The sequence below is a fragment of the Podarcis muralis genome, chromosome 16 (assembly GCF_964188315.1).
Source record: "Podarcis muralis chromosome 16, rPodMur119.hap1.1, whole genome shotgun sequence".
NCBI lineage: Eukaryota > Metazoa > Chordata > Lepidosauria > Squamata > Lacertidae > Podarcis > Podarcis muralis.
The window spans coordinates 21,569,637-21,591,791 of record NC_135670.1 but is presented as its reverse complement, the minus strand read 5'-3'; the positions used below and the strand labels follow the sequence as shown (position 1 = coordinate 21,591,791).

Here is a 22,155-nt window from a genome sequence, read left to right as displayed (position 1 = left end):
GGGTAAAACCTCAGTGCCTAGGACTTGCCGATCGTATGGTCGGCGGTTCGAATCCCCGTGGCGGGGTGAGCTCCCGTCTTTCGGTCCCAGCTCCTGCCCACCTAGCAGTTTGAAAGCACCCTTAAGTGCAAGTAGATAAATAGGTACCACTTTATAGCGGGAAGGTAAACGGTGTTTCCGTGTGCTGCGCTGGTGCAGGCTCGCCAGAGCAGCGATGTCACACTGGCCACGTGACCCGGAAGTGTCTGCGGACAGCGCTGGCTCCCGGCCTCTAGAGTGAGATGAGCGCACAACCCTAGAGTCTGACAAGACTGGCCCGTACGGGCAGGGGTACCTTTACCTTTACCTTTAAGGTGCTACTGGAAGGATTTTTTTTGTTTTGTTTCGACATATAGCATATTTTCAACACAAAAAACAGCGACAATTTGTTGTTGACAAAGGACAGCTGGAGATATAAAGGGCCCCATTATCTTCAGTAGCTTAGGGCCTCATCAAATCTAAATCCAGTCCTGGTTGCACACATGAGGAGCCAATACCGAGGAGACCCTGTTCCAATATGAATGGAGTGCAAAAGAGGAGGAGGAGGAGGAGGAGAAGGAGAAGAAGAAGAAGAAGAAGAAGAAGAAGAAGAAGAAGAAGAAGAAGAAGAAGAAGAAGAAAGAGGCATTCCAGGGACTAGCCTGGATTATCCCCTCCTGGCTAACTTCCAAAAGGTACACCTAATATTAGCTTTCATTCAGAGTATCAGCTGGTTTTTAGAAGTATTCACCACACATGCAAACACGAAAGAGTGAGGCGTGGATTCTAAGTACCGAGGCTTCCCAAACTAATTTCATGTCCTTCCTGTTCAAAAAGCACAGAAATGCAGTGTTCTGGCTCATAAGCTCGACTTGGAAGGAGATTGCGCTTGGAACCCCTCAGGCACCGAAAGTGGAAGGATAAAAGAGAAGGCAGCAGCAATCAGCCACAGCTCTAACCACTGGACAGATGTTTCTGTTTGGTTTTTATACAATACTACGTATGGAACTGGGATGGGCAAAATGAGATTTCAAGGCAGGGGGGCTACCAGCAGCAGGATAAATCTTCTGCCTGCACCTCCTTGGGCAAAGGAGTTTCTTACGAGCCTCAGAGTGACTAAGGCAACTAAATCCAGCAGGCCCTTGTTTTGCTTTCGTGCTGGCCAAACCCATCGTTTTTCTCTTTAAAAATAAAAAATAAAAAAATCCAAAATGCCCTGAAAACTGACAAGAAGCAGAAACATGGCAATCAAACCTTGCCAAACGGATGGGTTCCCTGGGAGGCCATGAAAATCTAATCTCTGTTTGTTTTCCAGCCGTTGTTCCGCTCTGTGCGTCAAATGTTCCGAGTCAGCGTCGACGAGCGAAAAGCAGCCAGACGCAGTTAAAAAAACAAAACACGTTGTCATCTCAGAACTGCAGTTTGAATGTCTCCTAGCGTTTTGAAAACCTTTTATCGCCTCACAACCACCTGTTCCCACAACACGGAGCAGTTTAACGATAGCAGGCGTATATTAACATTTCTACCCGCCCATCCCACAGTGCAAAACGGAAAAGGGGAAATTCCTTTTCTTTTTCTTTTTCAACTATAGCAATGGAATGCACTGAAGTATAGTGTTTTGAAAGCGCCCAAGTCATGCTGCCTCTGCAGGCAAGGATCCTTTTCCAAGTATCCTGGATAAAGTTCTCAAGAACAGCTGAATATGAATTTTTGTCTGTTGTATGAAAGCAACAGCCTATCTAGTCATACCAGTGTTAGAAACTCAGATATACAGTGGTACCTCGGGTTACATACGCTTCAGGTTACATACACTTCAGGTTACAGATGCCACTAACCCAGAAATAGTGCTTCAGGTTAAGAACTTTGTTTCAGGATGAGAACAGAAATCGTGCTCCGGCGGCGTGGCAGCAGCGGGAGGCCCCATTAGCTAAAGTGGTGCTTCAGGTTAAGAACAGTTTCAGGTTAAGAACGGACCTCCGGAATGAATTAAGTACTTAACCCGAGGTACCACTGTATAAGCTAAGGCACCAAATGGCTCCTGAAACCAAGGTTATGTCTGGTTGCCACTGGGGGGTGGGCAAGACAGCTCTAAAGTCTTATTTTTCAAATGATTGACTGTGATTGATTCGCAGTTAAATATGTGGCTAGTTTAGATGATAGACTTGAGCTAGGTTAGAACTTTGGAAAGTCAAAGAAGAAAAGCCAGTTGATCCTGTCCACCTATCTATTGGCCTATTATTCTAACCTCTTTTTTTCTTAAGGTGACACAGACCATTCATAATGTAGGGATATTCTTCACAACTGTGAGCAGGGCAGTGAGGTGGGGTAAATGAAGACAAGCTACAACAATTAATGATAACGTTCTTCACTGCTCCTGCTCAGGCTGCACAGAAAAAGCATTTTGGGTTCTTGTGTGGAGAAGGGCTTTCTTTCACACATTCGCTTTGTACAACATATTAGAATCTTACTTCATAGACCTATAAACGCAACACATGTGCTGAATCACCAGGGAGTGTTCACCTTTTCAAAGAAGCGGGGTGTGTAGAGTCTTAAGTGGCTTGCTGTAGTAGAATTTAAACTAGGCCGACAATAAATGAAATAAAAATAGACTTGCAAAGGAATCCAGTTGTCTGTACAGTGGTACCTTGGTTCTCAAACGCCTTGGTACTCAAACAACTTTGAACCCAAACACTGCAAACCTGGAAGTAAGTGTTCCGGTTTGCAAAAAATTTTGGAAGCCAAACATACTCCGTTTTGAGTGTTACACTTCCGTTTTGAGTGTTGCTCTCAGGTCTCTCTGTTTTTGCTATTTATTTTGCATTTTTGTTTTGTGGCTTTTGTTTGTTTGTTTTGTTTTTGTGACTGTGTGGAACCCAGTTCAGCTACTGATTGATTGATTGATTGTGTGACTGCAGTACATTGTTTATTGCTTTCATTTTATGCATCAGTGGTCTCGTTAGATAGTAAAATTCATGTTAAATTGCTGTTTTAGGGGTTGTTTGTCTGGAACAAATTAATCCATTTTCCATTACTTTCTATGGGAAAGCGCGCCTTGGTTTTGGAATGCTTTGGTTTTGGAACGGACTTTCAGAACAGATTAAGTTTGAGAACCAAGGTACTACTGTATTTGCAAACATCCCCACAGAAAGATATGCCTTGGAAGTGTACTGTTGTAGCTGGGATAGATCTTCAGAGTGGTGTTTGATTGAGTAAATGAGCTGGGAATTCCATATAAATAACATCAGCATCTTTATGAATTTAAAAAGTAAAGGTAAAGGACCCCTGACAGTTAAGTCCAGTTGCAGACGACTCTGGGGTTGCGGCGCTCATCTCGCTTTACAGGCCGAGGGAGCCGGCGTTCGTCCGCAGACAGTTTTTCCGGGTCATGTGGCCAGCAAGACTAAGCCGCTTCTGGTGCAATGGAACACCGAAACCAGAGCAGCACATGGAAACGCTGTTTCCCTTCCCGCCAGAGTGGTACCTATTTATCTACTTGCACTTTTTGGCATGCTTTCGAACTGCTAGGTTGACAGGAGCTGGGACTGAGCTACACGCGCTTACCGCGTTACAGGCATTTGAACCGCTGACCTTCTGATTGGCAAGCCAAAGAGGCTCAGTGGTTTAGACCACATGAATTTAGGACACAGCAAAGAACTGGGAGGTCTTGGATTAATGCCTCAAGAGATGCAAACTCTTTTTAAAATATCTATATCTATAGCTACCTTTTTGGTGTCTGCCTCCCTGAAAGTTTAAATCCTGAAAGATGCCACGGGAGTTTTCCAAAATAAATCTCTGTGTTGTGGTTCTGTCAGCCAAACAACCGCTTTCAAACAGGTCGATCTGCTTCTGTCATCTTGTCTTTCCTCTGTGTGTGTTCAGAAGAAGAAATCCTGACTCTGCAGTGTCGGAGACAAGCAAGCCTGTTGCATGATCTCTCTTTGACAGACCCGCCCAATCTTGGCCCATTTAGTACAGGGTGGAGAGAGAGAGAGAGAGAGAGAGAATGTGTATGCTGGACAGAATCGATTGCATTTGGAAAGCAGGAACTATTATATTTTCCCTTTGGCAATCGTTTCTGCATAGGTTTGAAGAATTCCTGCTTACTTTGGCTGCCAAATTCCGACAGCGAGCTACAAGTACACCCCATCTGTTTGCATGTATTTTCACTTGCTAGAAGAGTTGTACCACAATAACCATACCAAGTATTCAGCAAGGCTTGGTTCTCCTCATGGTTTTGTCTTTCCCACTTCTCTTTGGCAACTGCTTTGGGGCTTTTTTTTTTTTTTTACAATCAAGTAGTGTTATGAAGGGACGCGGGTGGCGCTGTGGGTTAAACCACTGAGCCTAGGACTTGCCGATCAGAAGGTCGGCGGTTCAAATCCCCACGACGGGGTGAGCTCCCGTTGCTCGGTCCCTGCTCCTGCCAACCTAGCAGTTTGAAAGCACGTCAAAGTGCAAGTAGATAAATAGGTACCACTTCAGCGGGAAGGTAAACAGCGTTTCCGTGCGCTGCTCTGGTTCGCCAGAAGCGGCTTAGTCATGCTGGCCACATGACCCGGAAGCAGTACGCCGGCTCCCTCGGCCAATAAAGCGAGATGAGCGCTGCAACCCCAGAGTCGGTCACGACTGGACCTAATGGTCAGGGGTCCCTTTACCTTTACTAGTGTTATGAAATACCTAAGTTGATCAAATATTGTTTTGCCTGTTAATAAAATGCAGTAGTCTTAACTGAGAGCAATGAGGTATCTGAAAGTCTCAAAACACAATTGGAAAAGGCTGGAGATTTCTGTGCAGGGACTGAGAAAGAAGCAGTGACATGATAATTTTGTCTTTGTCCTCCACCGATTACTCCATCTCGTATGGACGGTTTATTTTATTTTAGTATTCAAATTTATTGCACGGTCTACGTGGCTAGGTGCCGAGACCTAAATTGGGAACAGTGCGTGTAACGTTTTGTTTGAATCTCAAAGGCAGGGGTTTGTTCAGCCTGTTAGCCAGCTGAACATCGTGAGTTAGTAAACATTTGCTTTTCCCTTCCTTTTTTATGACGGCATATGGAAGCTGTTCCTATCTAGAGGCCTGCCAGAACAGCTTCCAACGCTCAGATGAATGGAGATGTTTGCATCCCTCAACTATCATTCCACAGGCCTGGCGTAAGCGAGACAGCTGGCTTGGATAGACCTCTTGGGATAAGTCACAGGGGCGTGAAGGCAGCGTTGCCATCTGTGCGGCGGATCGTTCCGCGTTTCCTCGCAGCTTCTCTCTCTGTCTTCCACAAACTTTGCAAGGCTTTAGCTCGGGGGTGGGAAATGATTTTTGTTTGTGTGGGGTGAATGTGGCCAGAGGCAAAAGTGGGCAGAAGAACAAGTGTAAATTTCTCCTTTGTACATTAGGCTTGTTTACACACACACACACACACACACACACACACACACGTTTCCTTCACCCTGGCTAGCAAGGGTGTTTGTCAGTGTTCAAGGATAAAGGCTGGTGTCATGGTGGATGCCTTTATAAAAAGTGAATGAAGGAAGATTAGCAATTCCACCTAATAATAATAATTTGTTTGTTTGCTTGCTCGCTTGCTTCCCATCTGACTGGGTTTCCCCAACCACTCTGGGCGGCTTCCAGTAAATTATAAAACCACAATAAAGCCTCAAAACATTAAAAACTTCCCTATACATGGCTGCCTTCAGATGTCTTCTAAAAGTAAAATACAGTGGTACCTTGGGTTAAGTACTTAATTTGTTCCAGAGGTCCGTTCTTAACCTGAAACTGTTCTTAACCTGAAGCACCACTTTAGATAATGGGGCCTCCTTCTGCTGCTGCGCCGCCAGAACACGATTTCTGTTCTCATCCTGAAGCAAAGTTCTTAACCCGAGGTACTGTTTCTGGGTTAGCAGAGTCTGTAACCTGAAGCGTATGTAACTTGAAGCATATTGTGGTGGGATGATGAGCTGCTTGTGCGTAAAATGCAAGTCCCTCAGAGTTTGATCAGGTTTTCAAACCTCTGCCTGTGACGGAGCCCCTCCGGCATGGCTGCGTCAATCGCTAGTAGAATCCGAAAGTGGTTGCTTTCGGAAACGTTTCCAACATAAAAGCTCTTTCACGGAAACACGTCTTCTGGACTCTCTGCGTGACAGTTTCCGGCGAGGCGTGGGTGTCCCTATAGGAGGTCCTGAGACCTCTCCACTGTTTTCGCTGGAAACGTCTCTGAGCCACCCCTCCGACTCACTTTCCCTGGAAGTTCCTGCTCGCCCCCTACTGGTTCCCTCTTCAGCTGCTCCGTCTCTTTCAACCTGAGGGAGCCTTTGCACCTCCTGTCCTTCCGATGGCAGTTCCCTGACATCCACCTCCCCTCCAGGGCCCCCTTCACCCCCTCCCGTCTCCTCCCCTCCGGGCTGGGAGGAAGTAAAACCCCTGAAAGAACCTTCCTCATCGTCCGAAGTTTCGAACACTTCCCTCCACCTGCTACTGTCCCTCGTCTCTCGATACTCCTCGTCTTCGGAGTCTATTCCCTCTTCCAACTCCGACTCCGTGAATCCTTCCATTTCCTGTTCCTCGTCGGTGGTGCCGAAGTACTCCCTCCTAAACCTTTCTACCGGCTGTGGTTTCCTAGGGAATCTTTGGTGGAACGTTTCTGTTAAAACCTCGTCATTGACCTCCCCTGCAGTCACCCAGGTGTTTTCTGACTCCGGTTCCCCTTCCCACGCCACCAAATACTCTACCTGATTTCCCTTCCACCTGGAATCGAGGATTTCCGCTACATGGTTGCTGCGTTCCCTCTCTTCCAAGGCTGGTCCCCTGACGTGCTCCCCTTCACGTCCCCCCCTGTATGGTGACAGTAACGACCTGTGGAACACTGGGTGCAATTTCATGTGGTTGGGTAACCGGAGTTTGAAAGCCACCGGGTTGACCTGCTGAATGACCTCAAAGGGTCCCAATCTTCTGGGCCTCAATTTCTTACAACCCCCTTTGAACGGCAACCCTTGGGTTGACAGCCACACTTGATCCCCCACCCTTATGGTTTCACCTTCCCTTCTGTTCTTGTCTGCCTGCTTCTTATATTGTGCCTTGGCCCTTTCTAAGTTGAGCTGGAGCTGATGATGGATCGCTTCCATCTCTTCTACAAAATGTTCAGCCGCTGGAACGCTCCATCTCTCCCCTCCCTCCCCTGGAAATGCCCTGGGGTGACACCCGTAATTAGCCAAAAAGGGGCTCATCCCTGTGGACACATTCTCCGCATTATTGTAGGCAAATTCTGCCAGCGCCAACTTTTCGACCCAATCGTTCTCTCTGTCATTGACATAACACCTCAGATATTGTTGAAGAATGCCATTTGCTCTTTCCGCCTGCCCGTTGGTTTCAGGGTGCCGGGCCGTTGAAAAATTGACTTCCACGTGCAGCAAGCTCATGAGCTTCCTCCAGAACCTGGAAGTAAATTGTTTGCCGCGGTCCGAGATCACCCTCAAGGGAGCCCCGTGCAACCTAAAGATGTGTTCTACAAACAACTTCGCTGTTTCTTCCGCTGTGACTGCATGTGAGCATGCTACAAAGTGGCACATCTTTGTTAACAGGTCTACTACTACCATGATGGCTGTTTTCCCCTTGGACTTCGGCAGATCCGTCATAAAATCTATTGATACCGCTTCCCAAGGCCGTTCTGGTGTGGGTAATGGTTCTAATAACCCTGCCGGCGCCCGTCTTTCCCCTTTGGCTCGCTGACATTGGTCACACCCTCTTACATACTCCCTTACATCTTCCCTCACCTTGGGCCACCAGAATTCCCTGGTAACCAACCACATGGTCTTGTGTTGCCCAAAATGTCCCGCCGTGGGGCTATCGTGCAACTGCTTGAGTACTCTCCCCCTCAATTCACCTTCGGGTATATACAGTGCCCCTTTGTAATACAATGCCCCATTTCTTTCCTCAAAACCTTCGGGGCTCTCGCCCTCCCCCCTGAGTCCTCTGAGCTTATCCTGGGCATATTCATCATTTTCCGTTTCCTCTACCAGTTCTCGTTGCCCCACCAGTGCCGCCCCACACACCCAGCGGTCCTCAGGGATGACATGTCTCTCTTCAATCGCCCCCTCCCCCTCCCAATACTCTGGTTTGCGTGAGAGAGCGTCCGCCCTGACGTTTTCTGGACCTGGCACATAACAAATTTCAAAGTTGAATTTAGAGAATTCCTGTGCCCATCTCACTTGTCGTTGGTTGAGCACTCGAGCTGTTCTCCAATACTCTAAATTCTTGTGGTCGGTGCACACTTGCACCTTGTGTTGCGCCCCAATTAATAAATGTCTCCACCTCCGGAACGCTTCGTGAATGGCAAGTAGTTCCCTGTCATACACCGTGTAGTTCCTCTCGGATTTATTCAGCTTCCGCGAGAAGAAGGCACACGGTCTCCACTCTGACATACTCCTCCCCGGTTGAAGAAGTACCGCCCCTACCGCCCGGTCGGACGCATCGGTTTCCACTCTCATGGGTTTTCGTAAATCCACATGCAGAAGTTGTTCTTCCGAGGCGAAAGCCCTTTTCAGTTCTTCAAATGCTCGCTCCGCCTCCGCCGTCCAAACAAATTTCTTCTTGCTGCTGAGGCAGTCGGTGATGGGCGCCGTCAAGTGGGCAAAGTTCTTGATGAACTTCCGATAAAAGTTCCCAAACCCCAAGAATCTTTGCACATCCTTCTTGGTCTTCGGTGTCTTCCATTCCAGTACCGCTTGGACCTTGCCTGGATCCATGGCCAATCCCTTGTCTGACAAGCGGTACCCCAGGAATTCCACCTCCTTGGTATGAAACTGGCACTTCTCCAGTTTCACCCACAGCTGGTTGGCTTGCAGCCTGCCCAACACTTCTCGAACGTCCCTCACATGCTGCTCCTCATCCTCCGAATACACCAACACGTCGTCTAAAAAGGCCACACAGTTCTTGTAGAGCAAAGGCCCCAGAACGTGGTTAATAAACGCTTGAAAGCACGCGGAGCCTCCTTGTAGACCGAAGGGCATAACGAGGTATTCAAAGGCTCCCAAAGGGGTGAACATGGTGGTCTTCCATTCATCTCCCTTCCTTATGCGTATCAGATTGTACGCCCCCCGCAGGTCCAGCTTTGTAAAAATCTTTCCCTTCCTTACCCTGGTCAAAATGTCATCAATTCGGGGCATAGGGAAAGCCAGGGGTTCCGACACTGCATTCAAGGCCCTGAAGTCACACACAAGTCTCGGCTTATCTGTGTTTTTTTTGTCCACAAAAAACACTGGGCTGCCCCCCACCGCTCGGGACTCTCTGATGAAACCTCGCTTCAGGTTTTTGTCAATGAACTCCCTCAGCTCCTGCATCTCCCTGTCGGACATGGCGTACAGCTTGCCCACTGGGAGTTGGGCCCCAGGGAGTAGGTTGATTTGACAGTCAAAGGGTCTATGCGGCGGCAGTTTGTCTGCTTCCCTTTCGCTGAATACGTTGCTCAGATCTGCGTATTGCGGGGGCACCTTCCCTCTGCCCATTACTTCCATCCCGGCTAGGGTGACTCTGTCTCCGCCCTGAACCTTCCCCTGCTTGCAGTGTTCTAGGCAATGCGCTGACCCAAAGGAGACCACCCTCTGATGCCAGCCCACTAGCGGATCGTGTAGCGCCAGCCAGCTCATCCCCAAGATGATGGGAGCTCCTCCCAAGGTGGCCACATTAAACGCTATCCGTTCGGTGTGCCTTGCCACCCTCATTATCATCGGGACAGTCTGTTGGCTAACTTCTCCTCCCAACAGCTCTCTGCCATCAATCGTGGTCACCTGCAAGGGATTACTTAAAGGGATGGTCTGTATCTGGTGCTCAGCTGCAAACTCCTTACTCATAAAATTACAGGAGCTGCCTGAATCCAAAAGCGCCTTGACCTGTAGGGGGTGTCCATTTGGCAGCTCTAGTGACACTTCTATCACTAAAGCAGGTCTGGGTGGTTCTGGCGTGGGCACTTTCACTGCTCTTTGGCCTGGCTGCTGTGCCCCGACGGTGGCAGCCAGGCGTTGGCTTTTACTTGCTCCTTGTTTTCCTCCTCCCTTTCCCCCACAGCTCCTGCCATCCCTTGCCATTCCTTTCTTTGTGGGCAGACTCTGGCAAAGTGCCCTGGCTGTTGGCAGAGATAACATTTCTTGGCGCTCTTTCCCTCCTTCTTCCGCCCTTCACTGGGATTTGAAACTGCGCGCGCCCGCGCTGTTCCAACTTCCATCGGCTCTGCCGGCGGGAAAGGTGGCTCTGGAATGTCCGGAATGCGCAGTTCCCTCCAACGTTCTCCTTTCCCTTCCCGCCTTTCCAAAGCTCTCGCTTCCTGGCGCGCTCCTATGGCCAGCGCGGATTTGGTCAGCTGGTCCATAGACTCCGCCCTTGGCCCCCGGGAAAGTTCATCTTTAACGGCCGAAGAAAGCCCCTCTTCAAAAAGCATTTGGATGGGTTCCGCTGATAGGTCCCACCCCAATTTATGAATCAGCATAGTAAACTCAGTCCAGTACTCACGGACAGATCGGCTCCCCTGTTTGCAAGCCATTAACTGCCTTCGTACCACCCCCTGCTCAATGTCACTGGAAAACATCAGGTCCATGGCACGAAAAAACTTCCTCGTGTCCTTTAGTATCTCATTATTCACTGCCATCAGGGGTCGAACCCAATCCTTCGCCCCCCCTTCGAGATGGCCAATTACAAAAGCCACTCGCGATTCCTCGTCGGGGAAGTCATCATACTGCAGGTTGAGAGCGTATTGCATCTCAGTTCTAAAGGCATGATAGTTTCTGGGATCTCCCCCGAATTTCTGCACCAATCCTGGCACCTTTCTGGCTATCGAGGTGGTTTTCTCCTTTCCCTTTTCTGCATCCTGAGCCCTCCTCTCCTCAAGCCTCGCCGTTTGCATGGCCAGCTGGATCTCCAACGCCCTGTACCTTTCTTCCAGGCTTGGACCTCCTCCAGCTGCTCCTGCTCCTCCGGTTCCGGCTGGGTCGCTCATGATGCCGCTGCTTGCACAAGCTGGCTTTCAGTGACTTTCGGATTGCTGTGGTGGGATGATGAGCTGCTTGTGCGTAAAATGCAAGTCCCTCAGAGTTTGATCAGGTTTTCAAACCTCTGCCTGTGACGGAGCCCCTCCGGCATGGCTGCGTCAATCGCTAGTAGAATCCGAAAGTGGTTGCTTTCGGAAACGTTTCCAACATAAAAGCTCTTTCACGGAAACACGTCTTCTGGACTCTCTGCGTGACAGTTTCCGGCGAGGCGTGGGTGTCCCTATAGGAGGTCCTGAGACCTCTCCACTGTTTTCGCTGGAAACGTCTCTGAGCCACCCCTCCGACTCACTTTCCCTGGAAGTTCCTGCTCGCCCCCTACTGGTTCCCTCTTCAGCTGCTCCGTCTCTTTCAACCTGAGGGAGCCTTTGCACCTCCTGTCCTTCCGATGGCAGTTCCCTGACACATATGTAACCCAAGGTACCACTGTATTTGTTTTATCTCCTTGACATCTGACGGTAGGGCATTCCACAGGGAGGGTGCCACGACCGAGAAGGCCCTCTGGCTGGTTCCCTGTAACTTCGCTTCTCACTGTGAGGAAACCGCCAGAAGGCTCTCGGTGCTGGACCTCAGTGTCTGGGCTGAATGATGGGGGTGGAGATGCTCCTTCAGGTATACTGGGCCGAGGCCATTTAAGCCCTATTAGGCTTAAAGCGTGACAATAAAGAGACCTTTCCCTTCTCTTTCCCCCCTTTGACCCAGATGGAGGCAACTATGACTTGGTCAGTGACACGTCCAGCCCAGCCGCTGGGGACTGCCACCCTCGACGGAGCTGCGGAGGACAAAACTGGGAAATGAACTACCAGGAGTCGGCAATTTACCTCCAGGTGGGCCCTTTTCTCTGCATTACCTGGCAGAGAAAGGAGAGGGTGTAAATTAAGAGGGTGTATGGCTGACAAACTGAATTCCACCTTACAATTCCACCACCTATGATCAAAGGTTCCTTCTTTTTCTTTACATTTCCAGCATACATTTGAGCGTGTTTTATACATAAAGGAAGTATTTTCTTTTATCTTCCAATGTTCATCTTCACGGGCTGCCTACAAGTTCTAACATTATGAGTTAAGGAGAAAAGCTTTTTTTCTGTTCACCTCACAAAGTGGTCTGCCAAGACCCTCATGGGGTCCATGTGGAAGAAAGGTTTTGGGAACCGCTGACTTACCTACTACATTGGGCTTGCTGTCTCTAGCGTATTTATGTGTGTGTGTATTTTGTTGATTAAAACCCTAAATCAGGAAGGAGAAAACAACGACAAATTCTTCACGCACCCCAAGGATGCCAAAGCGCTCTCTGCCTACCTCTTTGTACACAACCATCCCTTCTACCTAATGGAACTGACCACAGCACTGGTGCTCCTGATGCTCTCCCTCTGTGAGGCGCCTGCGGTCCCTATGCTTCGCCTCGGCATCTATGTAAGTATCTTAAGAATCAGGCGGAGGGGAAGGGCTTTAGCGGACGTGGGCAGGAAATTGAAGATTGGCTATGCAATGCAATTGACGGGCAAATGCAGCCGTTGATGGAATCTAGACACATTTTAAAAAAGTTGTGAAAATGCTTTTAAAAAACCCCACGTTTTGAAAAATATATTGAATTTGCCATAACTCACCGTTGCCATCTAGTGTCACATCTGTGTAATGCACTTTACAACACACTTAAAATGTTTTTATTTGCAGCTGTATAGCTGAGTCTGCTCTGCCTGTATCTTTGAGCCATGTTTATTCGTAAAATTTGGGTGATATACAGGGGTACAGTGTAACTAAAGGGCCTTGTGTTCCCATTGTTCTCAAATATTTAGCTCCAGAGCATAGAGAAGAACTCCTTCTTGGTATTCTCCCTGCACACCTTCTCCAGAGTGACCCTAGGAGCCCATTCTCTGTGACCGACTCACCTCCTTTTTAATTATTATCAGCCTCCCTCTGCCAACAGCTGCTGTTTGAATAAAAAAAATATCGGCATGTTAAATGCAGTACAACATTTAACAACAACGATACCCCACTCACCCGACTGGGTTGCCCAGTGTGGCTCCCAGCATAATATAAAAACACAGTAATGCATCAAACATTAAAAGTTTCCCAGTGCAGGGCTGCTTTCAGATGTCTTTGGAAAGCTCTGTAGTTGTTTCCTTGACATATGATGGGAGGGCGTTCCACAGGGTGGGTGCCACTACCGAGAAGGCCCTCTGCCTGGTTCCCTGTAACTTGGCTTCTCACAGTGAGGGAACCTCCAGAAAGCCCTCGGAGCTGGACCTCAGTGTCCCGGCTGAACGATAGGAGTAGAGATGCTCCTTCAGTTATACAGTGGTACCTCGGGTTAAGTACTTAATTCATTCCGGAGGTCCGTTCTTAACCTGAAACTGTTCTTAACCTGAAGCACCACTTTAGCTAATGGGGCCTCCCGCTGCTGCCACACCACCGGAGCACAATTTCTGTTTTCATCCTGAAGCAAAGTTCTTAACCCGAGGTACTATTTCTGGGTTAGTGGAGTCTGTAACCTGAAGCGTATGCAACCCGAGGTATCACTGTACAGGGTTGCATTTAACATTACATATAGTTTGGTTTTTTAAAAATGGAAAGGATAATTCACATTGCTAATATATATCCATGTTTTCCAGCTCTGAGGGTGGGGGTGGGAGAAAAGAACAGATTTCCGCAGAATGATATGATTTCTACTTGAGCACTAGGTTTTGACAAATTTAAATTGGTGAAACAACAAAGCCATTTTGTTGAACTGATGTTGTTGTCCTTTGCCTGCCTGGTTACAGATCCACGCAACCCTGGAGCTGCTTGCCCTGACTGTTGTGGTGTTTGAGCTCTCTATGAAGATGAGATGGCTGGGCCTGCACACCTACATTCGACACAAAAGGACCATGGTCAAGGTAGACTGCTGGTAATCTTCTCGCCTAACTGATCTGCACTGTTGCAGGAACCAGAGTGCAGCCCTCTGCAATATTTTGTTTTTTAACTCAAAAGCAAATCCCACTCTTCCCCCACATTCTCTTTTTATTTAAACAATGTATCAGCTTCTAAACCAGTACAGTGGTAACTTGGTTCTCAAACGCCTTGGTACTCAGACAACTTGGAACCCAAACACCGCAAATCCGGAAGCAAGTCTTCCAGTTTGCAAGCTTTTTTCGGAAGCTGAACGTGCTCCGTTTTGAGTGTTACGCTTCCGATTTGAGTGTTATGCTGAGGTCTGTCTGTTTTTGCTATTCGTTTTGCATTTTTGTTTTTGTGGCTCTTTTTTTGTTTTGTTTCTGTGACTGTGTAGAACCCAGTTGAGCTACTGATTGATTGTGTGACTGCAGTACATTGTTTATTGCTTTCATTTTATGGATCAGTGGTCTCGTTAGATAGTAAAATTCATGTTAAATGGCTGTTTTAGGGGTTGCTTTTAAAAGTCTGGAACGGATGAATCTGTTTTGCATTACTTTCTATGGGAAAGCATGCCTTGGTTTTGGAACGCTTTGGTTTTGGAACAGACTTCCGGAACGGATTGAGTTTGAGAACCAAGGGACCACTGTATCTCAGATAAACACGAGAATAAGAAACACTGTATTTTTTGCCCCATAGGGCGCACTGCCCCATAGGACGCACCTAGTTTTTTGGGGGGGAAATAAAGAAAAAAAAAATATTCCCCCCCCCGGCGCGGGGCTGGCGCGGGGGAAGCCTGAGCTTCCCCCGACCCAAGCCCTGAGAACAGCCTGCTATCCGCAAGCCTAGGGAACCCGGCGGGAAGTCGCGCCGGTCTCCCCAGGCTTGTGGAGAGCTGCGCGAACCCCGGGTGCGCTCTTCAGCACGCCCCAAGCTTTGGAATGCAGGCAGCTCTGCGCAACCCTTGGGAGACCAGTGCGACTTCGCGCCGTGCTTCCGAGGGCTGCGCAGAGCTGTGCAAAGCCCGGGACTGCAGGCAGCTCTGCGCAGCCCTCGGGAGACCGGCGCGACTTCGCGCCGGGCTCCCGAGCGTTGCGCAGAGCTTCCTGAAGCCTGGAGAGCGAGAGGGATCGCTGCGCACCGACCCCTCTCACTCTCCAGGCTTCAGCAAAAGCCTGCATTCGCCCCATAGGACGCACACACATTTCCCCTTCATTTTTGGAGGGGGAAAAGTGCATCCTATGGGGTGAAAAATACGGTACCTTTAAAACAAGACTAAAACCCTAACAGTGGTAAAGACCCATTTATCCAGCTTGAAAAGCCTGTTGGAACAAAAAACATCTTCAACTGTTTCTGGAAAGTACAGCTAGTGGGAGCTTGTTGTATCTTGATAGGAATACCGTTCCTGTAGCCTGAATCTGTCAGTTGCTTCTGAGCCATGTGGTTTGGCAATTTGGGGAGGTGTGTGTGTGTGTGTGTGTGTGTGTGTGTGTGTGTGTTGGCAAGATGTCCCATGCCCCGTCCTACTGAATCTTGGCTTATCTGAACTAGCCGTTTGCATCTGCAGCTCTTTCTGTTCCTACTGATGTTGATGGCTTACTCTGCAGAGCAAAAGGTGGTTTCTGATTACAATTATCAGTTTTAGGTCCAGCCTTTTACTGTCATCTTTGGGGACTCTTTGTTATCGTGCATACCCAACCCTCCCAAACAACTGCAACCTTACTTTTGGCCAATTATTTTCAATAGATGCTACTTTTTTCTTTGGCTTTGTTTATTACTGTATCAGAGGAACTTATACTGAGCCAGACCATTGGTCCACCTAGCTCAAATGTTGTCTACACTGGCTGGCAGCTGCTCCTCTCCAGGTTTCCAGATAGGGAGTCTCTCCACAATGCCAGGGATCGAACCTGGAGACGCTGACCTTTCTGCAGTTACGTTGGTCCCTGCAGCAGTATATGTCCTAAAAAGCTTTGGGGTAAAATTGTAAAATAAGCTCTACAACTTTGGTTGGCCCTCAGGCATGTTCACCTCATCAAATCTGGCCCTCTTTTGAAAAAGTTTGGGCACCCCTGAGTAGGGTCTTTGTTGGACTTACCGTATTTTTCGCTCGACAAGACGCACCCAACCATAAGACGCACCTAGTTTTTAGAGGAGGAAAACAAGAAAAAAAAAAATTCTGAATCAAATGTTGTTGAAGAGGCTTTGTGCGGCTATCGCTGAAGCCAGAACAGCAAGAGGGATCGCTGCGCAGCAATCCCTCTTGCTGTTCTGGCTTCTGGGATAGCTGCGCAGCCTGCATTTGCTCCATAAGATGCACACACATTTCCCCTTACTTTTTAGGAGGGAAAAAGTGCGTCTTATAGAGCAAAAAATACGGTAGGTTTCAACAGATGCCTTCAGTGTACTTAGAGGAGAGAAACTTTGGAATAGCTCCTATGGAACGGAAATGCATTGTAGTGCAGTGTAATCAGGTTGAGAATATCACACACTATTTGTTGATGTGCCCAGGGAATTTTTTTTATCTCCTATTCTTAATTGGTTCTCAGACCAATCCCGCCAGGAAGTGATAGTTGACCTCTTCGCTGATAAATATGCACAAATTATGCATCTGGTAGCCAAATCTTCTCTGGCAGCTAAGAAGCTTTGCTCCAGTTACGTTAATGCATTGTAATTCAAAACTTTTATGTCATAATTTTTTATGCTGTAGACTTTTACTCTGTAGATGTTCTAGGTTATATGTGTGTTTTCAGAACCCACCCTATTCCTGCAATACTAATTTGTTTAAACTCCCCCCCCCCCGAACTTTGACTTGTTATAGCCCGGCATGGGACCTTCTTGTGAAGGGCAGGTAATAAATTTTATTGCCACCATCTCTTGTCTTGTTTCCTTGCAGAGCTGTGTTCTGTTGCTGCAGTTTATAGAGGCAATTGTGGTGTTGGTGCGTCAGACATCCCATGTCCGGATCACGAGAGCCTTGCGATGCATCTTTCTGGTGGACTGCCGTTACTGTGGAGCTGTCAGAAGGTAATGGGCTGGCTGGCCTCCATTGAACTCTGTGTAGCACTCCTGGCCATAGCTGTCAACCTTTCCCTTTTCTTGCGAGGAATCCTATTCGGAATAAGGGAATTTCCCTTAAAAAAAGGGAAACGTTGACAGCTATGCTCCTGGCTACGGTTGGGCATAGATATGGGAAGGCCTGGAAAAAAACCGGAAAAATTGGGGGGGAAACAGGTTTCTCCCCGGTTTTTTCCGTCCCCCCCCATGCCTTTCCCCCCAGAAAAAACGAAAAAAAATATCCGTTTGATATAGTTTGAATATTCCACACCCCCCCCCCCCAATTTTTCTGGAAAAAAACCGCTTTGGAAAAAGAATGGGGGAAAACCTCCCCCCATTTTTCTGGTTTTTCTCCAGGCCTTCCCATAATATTGTTTTCAGCATCACAATATAGCACCAGCTAAACATCGCGATGTACCAATATTTCACGATGTCTGAAATAATGATGGGGCTATGTTGAGGCGCAAAGGGAAAAACCAAGTGTCTTGCAGACATTGTTGAACTACAACTCCCACTATCCCTGTCTATTTGCTGTGTGAACTTGGGTTGATGAGTGTCAGAGTCCAACCACAACTGGAGGCACCCCACTGGCTGCCCTTGTCGTACAAGCATGGGAAGGGATATTAAGGAAGAACGTTTTCCTTTGAGCCAACTCCTGATTCAGCTTTCATTTCAGGAACCTACGACAGATTTTCCAGTCTCTTCCTCCGTTTATAGACATCCTCCTGCTGCTGCTTTTCTTCATGGTCATCTTTGCTATCCTTGGTGTGTACCTTTAAGAGTTATCTGTTCACGAGCAGTTTCGCCCTCGCAGACGCTTTCAGCAAAGATGGCAGCATTGTGTTAGACAGGCATAGGCTGCCAAGCAAATAGCGTCTTTGCCAAGGTGAAAACAGGTTTGGGGATGGGGACAGAAGATGGTGTAAGAGGCCGAAGCTAAGGAGCTCAGGTCAGCAAACAGATAACAGTGTTTTTAAAAAAAACATTCTAGAACAGTTAAACAGTCTAAAAACCATTACCTTTAAAAGCATCTTAAATCAATTTCAGATAAAAACATTCTAAAAGCAATTACTGTTAAAAGCAGGCTTCCATACAACGATTTTGTGGTGGCCAGCAGCGGTATTCTTGAGCCACCAAACGCCTGGGTAAACAGGTGTGTTTTCAAATTCCTCCTGAAGGTTAGTAATGATGGAGATGTGGGAATGTTCAGGGTGGCAGGAGAGGATATATTGTTTATTAATATCCTTCCTAACCTGTGCTAGCAAGTTCCTTTACTTAGCAGGGTTACATTCCCCTTTTTATATGCACAGCAGATAGCTGGTTGCAGGCTCGCGTAAGCCACTCACTATTATACCATTCAGTCTGTCTCAGATTGAATTGTACGTTCCTGGTAAGTTCCCTTGAATCCCTCTCAGAAGAATAGAGACGTGACAATCTTATTCAAAGTCGGTTAAAGAAGTTTACTCACATCAGTTCACAGTTGGATCCCTGAAGGCAGACTTAGTTACAAATATGTACATGTGGATCTACCCCATATGGGGGAATAATCCCAGTGCTTCTGCTAGCAGAGCAGTCCTAGCTAGAAGCTGGTCAAATGAAGAAGGAAGTTAAAAAGAGAGAGATGTGCTGCGTGACTCGTCCTTTTGCTACCTGGACAAGTTAGGTCACACCCACCTTCTATCACATGCAAAAGGAAGGATGCTCCAGCCAGGAGGAACAGGAAGTTTCAACTGGCTGGACCAAACATTCCCTCACATGTCTTCTCTAGCATTACAAGGAATGTTGTACTTGACTGCCTCTCATGGCTCACATCCCACAGGAGACAGGGCACCTCCCTGAGAAGGACATTCCACAAGCCAAGGAACCCTGTTGTGGGCCCACATGGGAAATAGATTCCGCAAAGTGTGTGCTGATTGGCAAGGACTCGCCTGTTGTGGGCCAGAACCAACCGGGCTACCCCTGGTAGGTGGCACCACTAACAAGGTGTCAAAATAAACTTAACACAGGCCAGCTAGATGAGATTTGTTAAAATGATGGTGCAACATTGCTTCTACTTGCCAGCTGGTTGAATGTCCCGTTTATGCCTTTATCATTTTGATTCTTTTTTTTCTCTTTCTCTCTCTCTCTTCTCCCCCTTTCTCCCTAGGCTTTTATTTGTTCTCTCCTAACAAGTCTGATCCTGTAAGTAAAGCATCAATACATGGGCTCTTGAAGGTTTGATCTTTGGGGGTCATTTGCAAAGCATGACGGGCATGCGTCAATTGGCAACTATCTGCCACTCTTGGCTGCGGCCTCCGTGGATGGGGAAGGGCAGGGTTGCCATCCTGCCTGAAACTAGGTGGCAGCAGCTGTCCCTTTTGCGGCCAGAGGGTCTGCTAATTAGGGAAGGAAGCTCTCGCTGCTGCTCTTGCATTTCTGTAGGGGACTTCCCTGCAGTTTGTATTGGAAACAAACTCCATGGGGATTGTTATAAACACAGCCTCTAAGGGAGCCCTTGGAAGCAATGTGTTGTTTTATGATTCAGGACATGTTGTGCGACAACAATCAGCGGTAGTTCCGTCATCTCATAGATGTTCTTCTTCTGCAGTATTTCAGCACCTTAGAGAACAGCCTTGTGAATCTTTTCGTTCTACTGACTACAGCGAAGTAAGTTGCTTGAGCTCGTCACATGTTATTTAAAGTCACATGTTATTTAAAGCACATGACTAACAGTTGCGGCTCGCCCCCCCAAAAGAATCCTGGGACCTGAACATTCTTTTATTGTCCCTTGTATTTCTGATATTTTTTATGATCTGTGATATTGTGTGTGTTGACGCTGGTCTGTGACCGTATTAATAAATTCATTCATTCATTCATTCATTCATTCATTCATTCATTCTTTTAAAGCCATCCAAGTCAGTGACTATCAGTCACCTCCTGTGGCAGTGAGTTCCATAGTTTAACTTTGCACTGCCATGAATCTCCCAGCAAACGATTCCCAAGTCACGCATGCTTGGGAATAAGCTCCATCAAAATAAGTCCTTTCTTTTATCCAACCTGAATCTTCCAACGCTTAGTTTCATTGGAAGTCCACGAATTCTAACATTATGAGAGAGGTAGAAAAAACTCCCCCCCACCACTTTCTTCATGCTGTATACAATCTTAACAAACTTCTGTTGTGTCACCTCTTACTTGCCTGCTCTCTAAACTAAAGGGGTTGTTTGTTAAGTGAGCTGGGAATTGTAGCTTTGCGAGGGAACAAGCTACAGCTCCCATGACTTATTGTGAATAAGCGAGATTATCTCTCTTTTGGGTTGCAGTTTCCCAGATGTGATGATGCCCTCTTATGCCAGAAGCTCCTGGTCCTGTGTCTTTTTTATCGTGTATCTTTCCATTGAGCTGTACTTCATTATGAATTTGGTAAGTCCATCTTCTTTGTCCATCACCGTTGAGCTTCCAGATGGCCACTCTCTTTAGAACAGGGGTGAGGGACATTTTGGCCCATCACATGTTGCTGAACTACAATTCCCATCTGTGCCCCCTCCCACACACCAAGAATGGCTAATGGTCAGGCATGATGGGTGTTGTAGTTCAGCAACTTCTGGTGGGCCAAAGGCTCACCACACCTCCTTTAGAACAACTGTTCTTTCCAGACTTGCCGCGATTTCGTGGTGCTTAACTGCAAAAGTCGGGGGCAGCCTTTGATCTTTGGAATAGCTGCAATTTCCAAAGGGGGGCTGTGTTCATCTGCAGAAGCGAAAATGAGGGCATTTTGTAGCATCATAAAGATGAGCATACTTCGTTTGGCCTATGCTTTTGTGAATTAGATTCACTTCCAAGTATCTAGTCCATGAGGGGTTATGCTGTAATGAATTTGCAGGCCTTGTATGGTGCCACAAGACTCTTTGCCATATAGCTACTCCTGGATTTTTGTTTTATGGATAGGGCCCATTTCCTCATTTTTTGATACTTTTTATTTCATGCAAATATTTTTGAACTGTTATGATTTACCAGGTGCCCTCAGAATCCAGTATGCTTTCCTTCCTTCCTTCCTTCCTTCCTTCCTTCCTTCCTTCCTTCCTTCCTTCCTGGGATAACGGTGGCTTTCCATCATGGGGATTCTCTGGGAGGTTCCCCTTCAAGTATTCTTCAGCCACCCAATTGCCTGATTTGATTTTTTTTTAATCATTGATTTCTATCCACCCTGCTCAAAGTGCTTCCTGTTCTGTTGATCAATGACTCGTTGCTGATTAATGGGGGAAAGTTCCTTCTTAGGGTGCTCTTTCCATCACATTCTGGTGCTGTGTAGAACTTGACAGCTGCCAGTTGCAGACTGTAGTTAGACTTCTCCTCCCGCCCCTCTTTGTTTAGCTACTCGCCGTTGTGTTTGATACTTTCAATGATATTGAAAAGAAGAAGTTCAGATCACTGCTGCTTCACAAGCGCACAGCCATACAACACGCCTACCAACTGCTTGTCAGCAAACAGGTATGTGGTTCTCTGCATGTTTGCACGTGTGTGCATGTGAACGAGGTAACCATTCTTTGTCTGTGGCAGTCAGCACTCTTGCTAAGTACCACTGCCCTTATAAGCTTTGAGTGTTCCAGGAATCTGGTGCTTTCAGTGGATTTGAAGCTCCAGGGTCCGCATGGATCTCAATATATACCGAAGGGTATATTTTACCCTGCTGATGATGCTCATCGACTGATAAGGCTGGCATCAAGGCAATATAATCAATAAAAACAGTCAATAAAAGATAAAATCAGAGCAGTTTTAGAAAGTGTCGTTACAGCCAAGATTACTAAAAAAATGTTTTTTAATCCATCGCAGAAAAATCTACATTAAAATCCTGGCCTTCGAAAATAAAAAAGGTTGTCACATTGTGCAGCAAATGGGGGGGGGGGGAACTTATTAGAAAACATGCAGGTGAATGTTCTGTTGATAGAAAAACTGTTGTAACTGGCATATCAGTTGTGTTGCCAAAATATACAAACAGCCATTGGATTTCTTGCTAGATTTGGTCTCTTCATGTGCACTTCTGTTGAGCGCCTGATAATGTTCCACTTCATTTATACTTAAAAAAGAGAGAAAGAGCACTTATTTATTTAGCTTTTATAAGCATTCAAACAGTAAGCATAACAGATCAGTCTGATAGGCAATTACAAGAAATCAGTATCATTGATATATGCACAGGGTCATTACAG

The 22,155-nt window shown here is 47.1% G+C and overlaps 1 protein-coding gene across 8 annotated transcripts in view; it reads left to right on the top strand.

Annotated features, from left to right (window-relative positions):
- Nucleotides 1-22,155, top strand: part of TPCN1 (two pore segment channel 1) — a 54,329-nt gene that overhangs the window by 7,652 nt on the left and 24,522 nt on the right. For 6 of the 8 annotated variants that reach the window (XM_077920122.1, XM_077920126.1, XM_077920124.1 and 3 more), the window contains 9 exons: nt 11,751-11,875; nt 12,284-12,460; nt 13,810-13,923; nt 16,812-16,942; nt 17,649-17,737; nt 19,119-19,153; nt 19,560-19,618; nt 20,272-20,371; nt 21,323-21,439. In XM_077920122.1, the coding sequence (XP_077776248.1) occupies nt 11,751-11,875; nt 12,284-12,460; nt 13,810-13,923; nt 16,812-16,942; nt 17,649-17,737; nt 19,119-19,153; nt 19,560-19,618; nt 20,272-20,371; nt 21,323-21,439 (947 nt within the window). Of the gene's footprint in view, nt 1-5,152; nt 5,172-11,750; nt 11,876-12,283; nt 12,461-13,809; nt 13,935-16,811; nt 16,943-17,648; nt 17,738-19,118; nt 19,154-19,559; nt 19,619-20,271; nt 20,372-21,322; nt 21,440-22,155 lie in introns of those variants that run through there. The other 2 variants (XM_028710919.2, XM_077920127.1) reach the window with 2 other exon arrangements.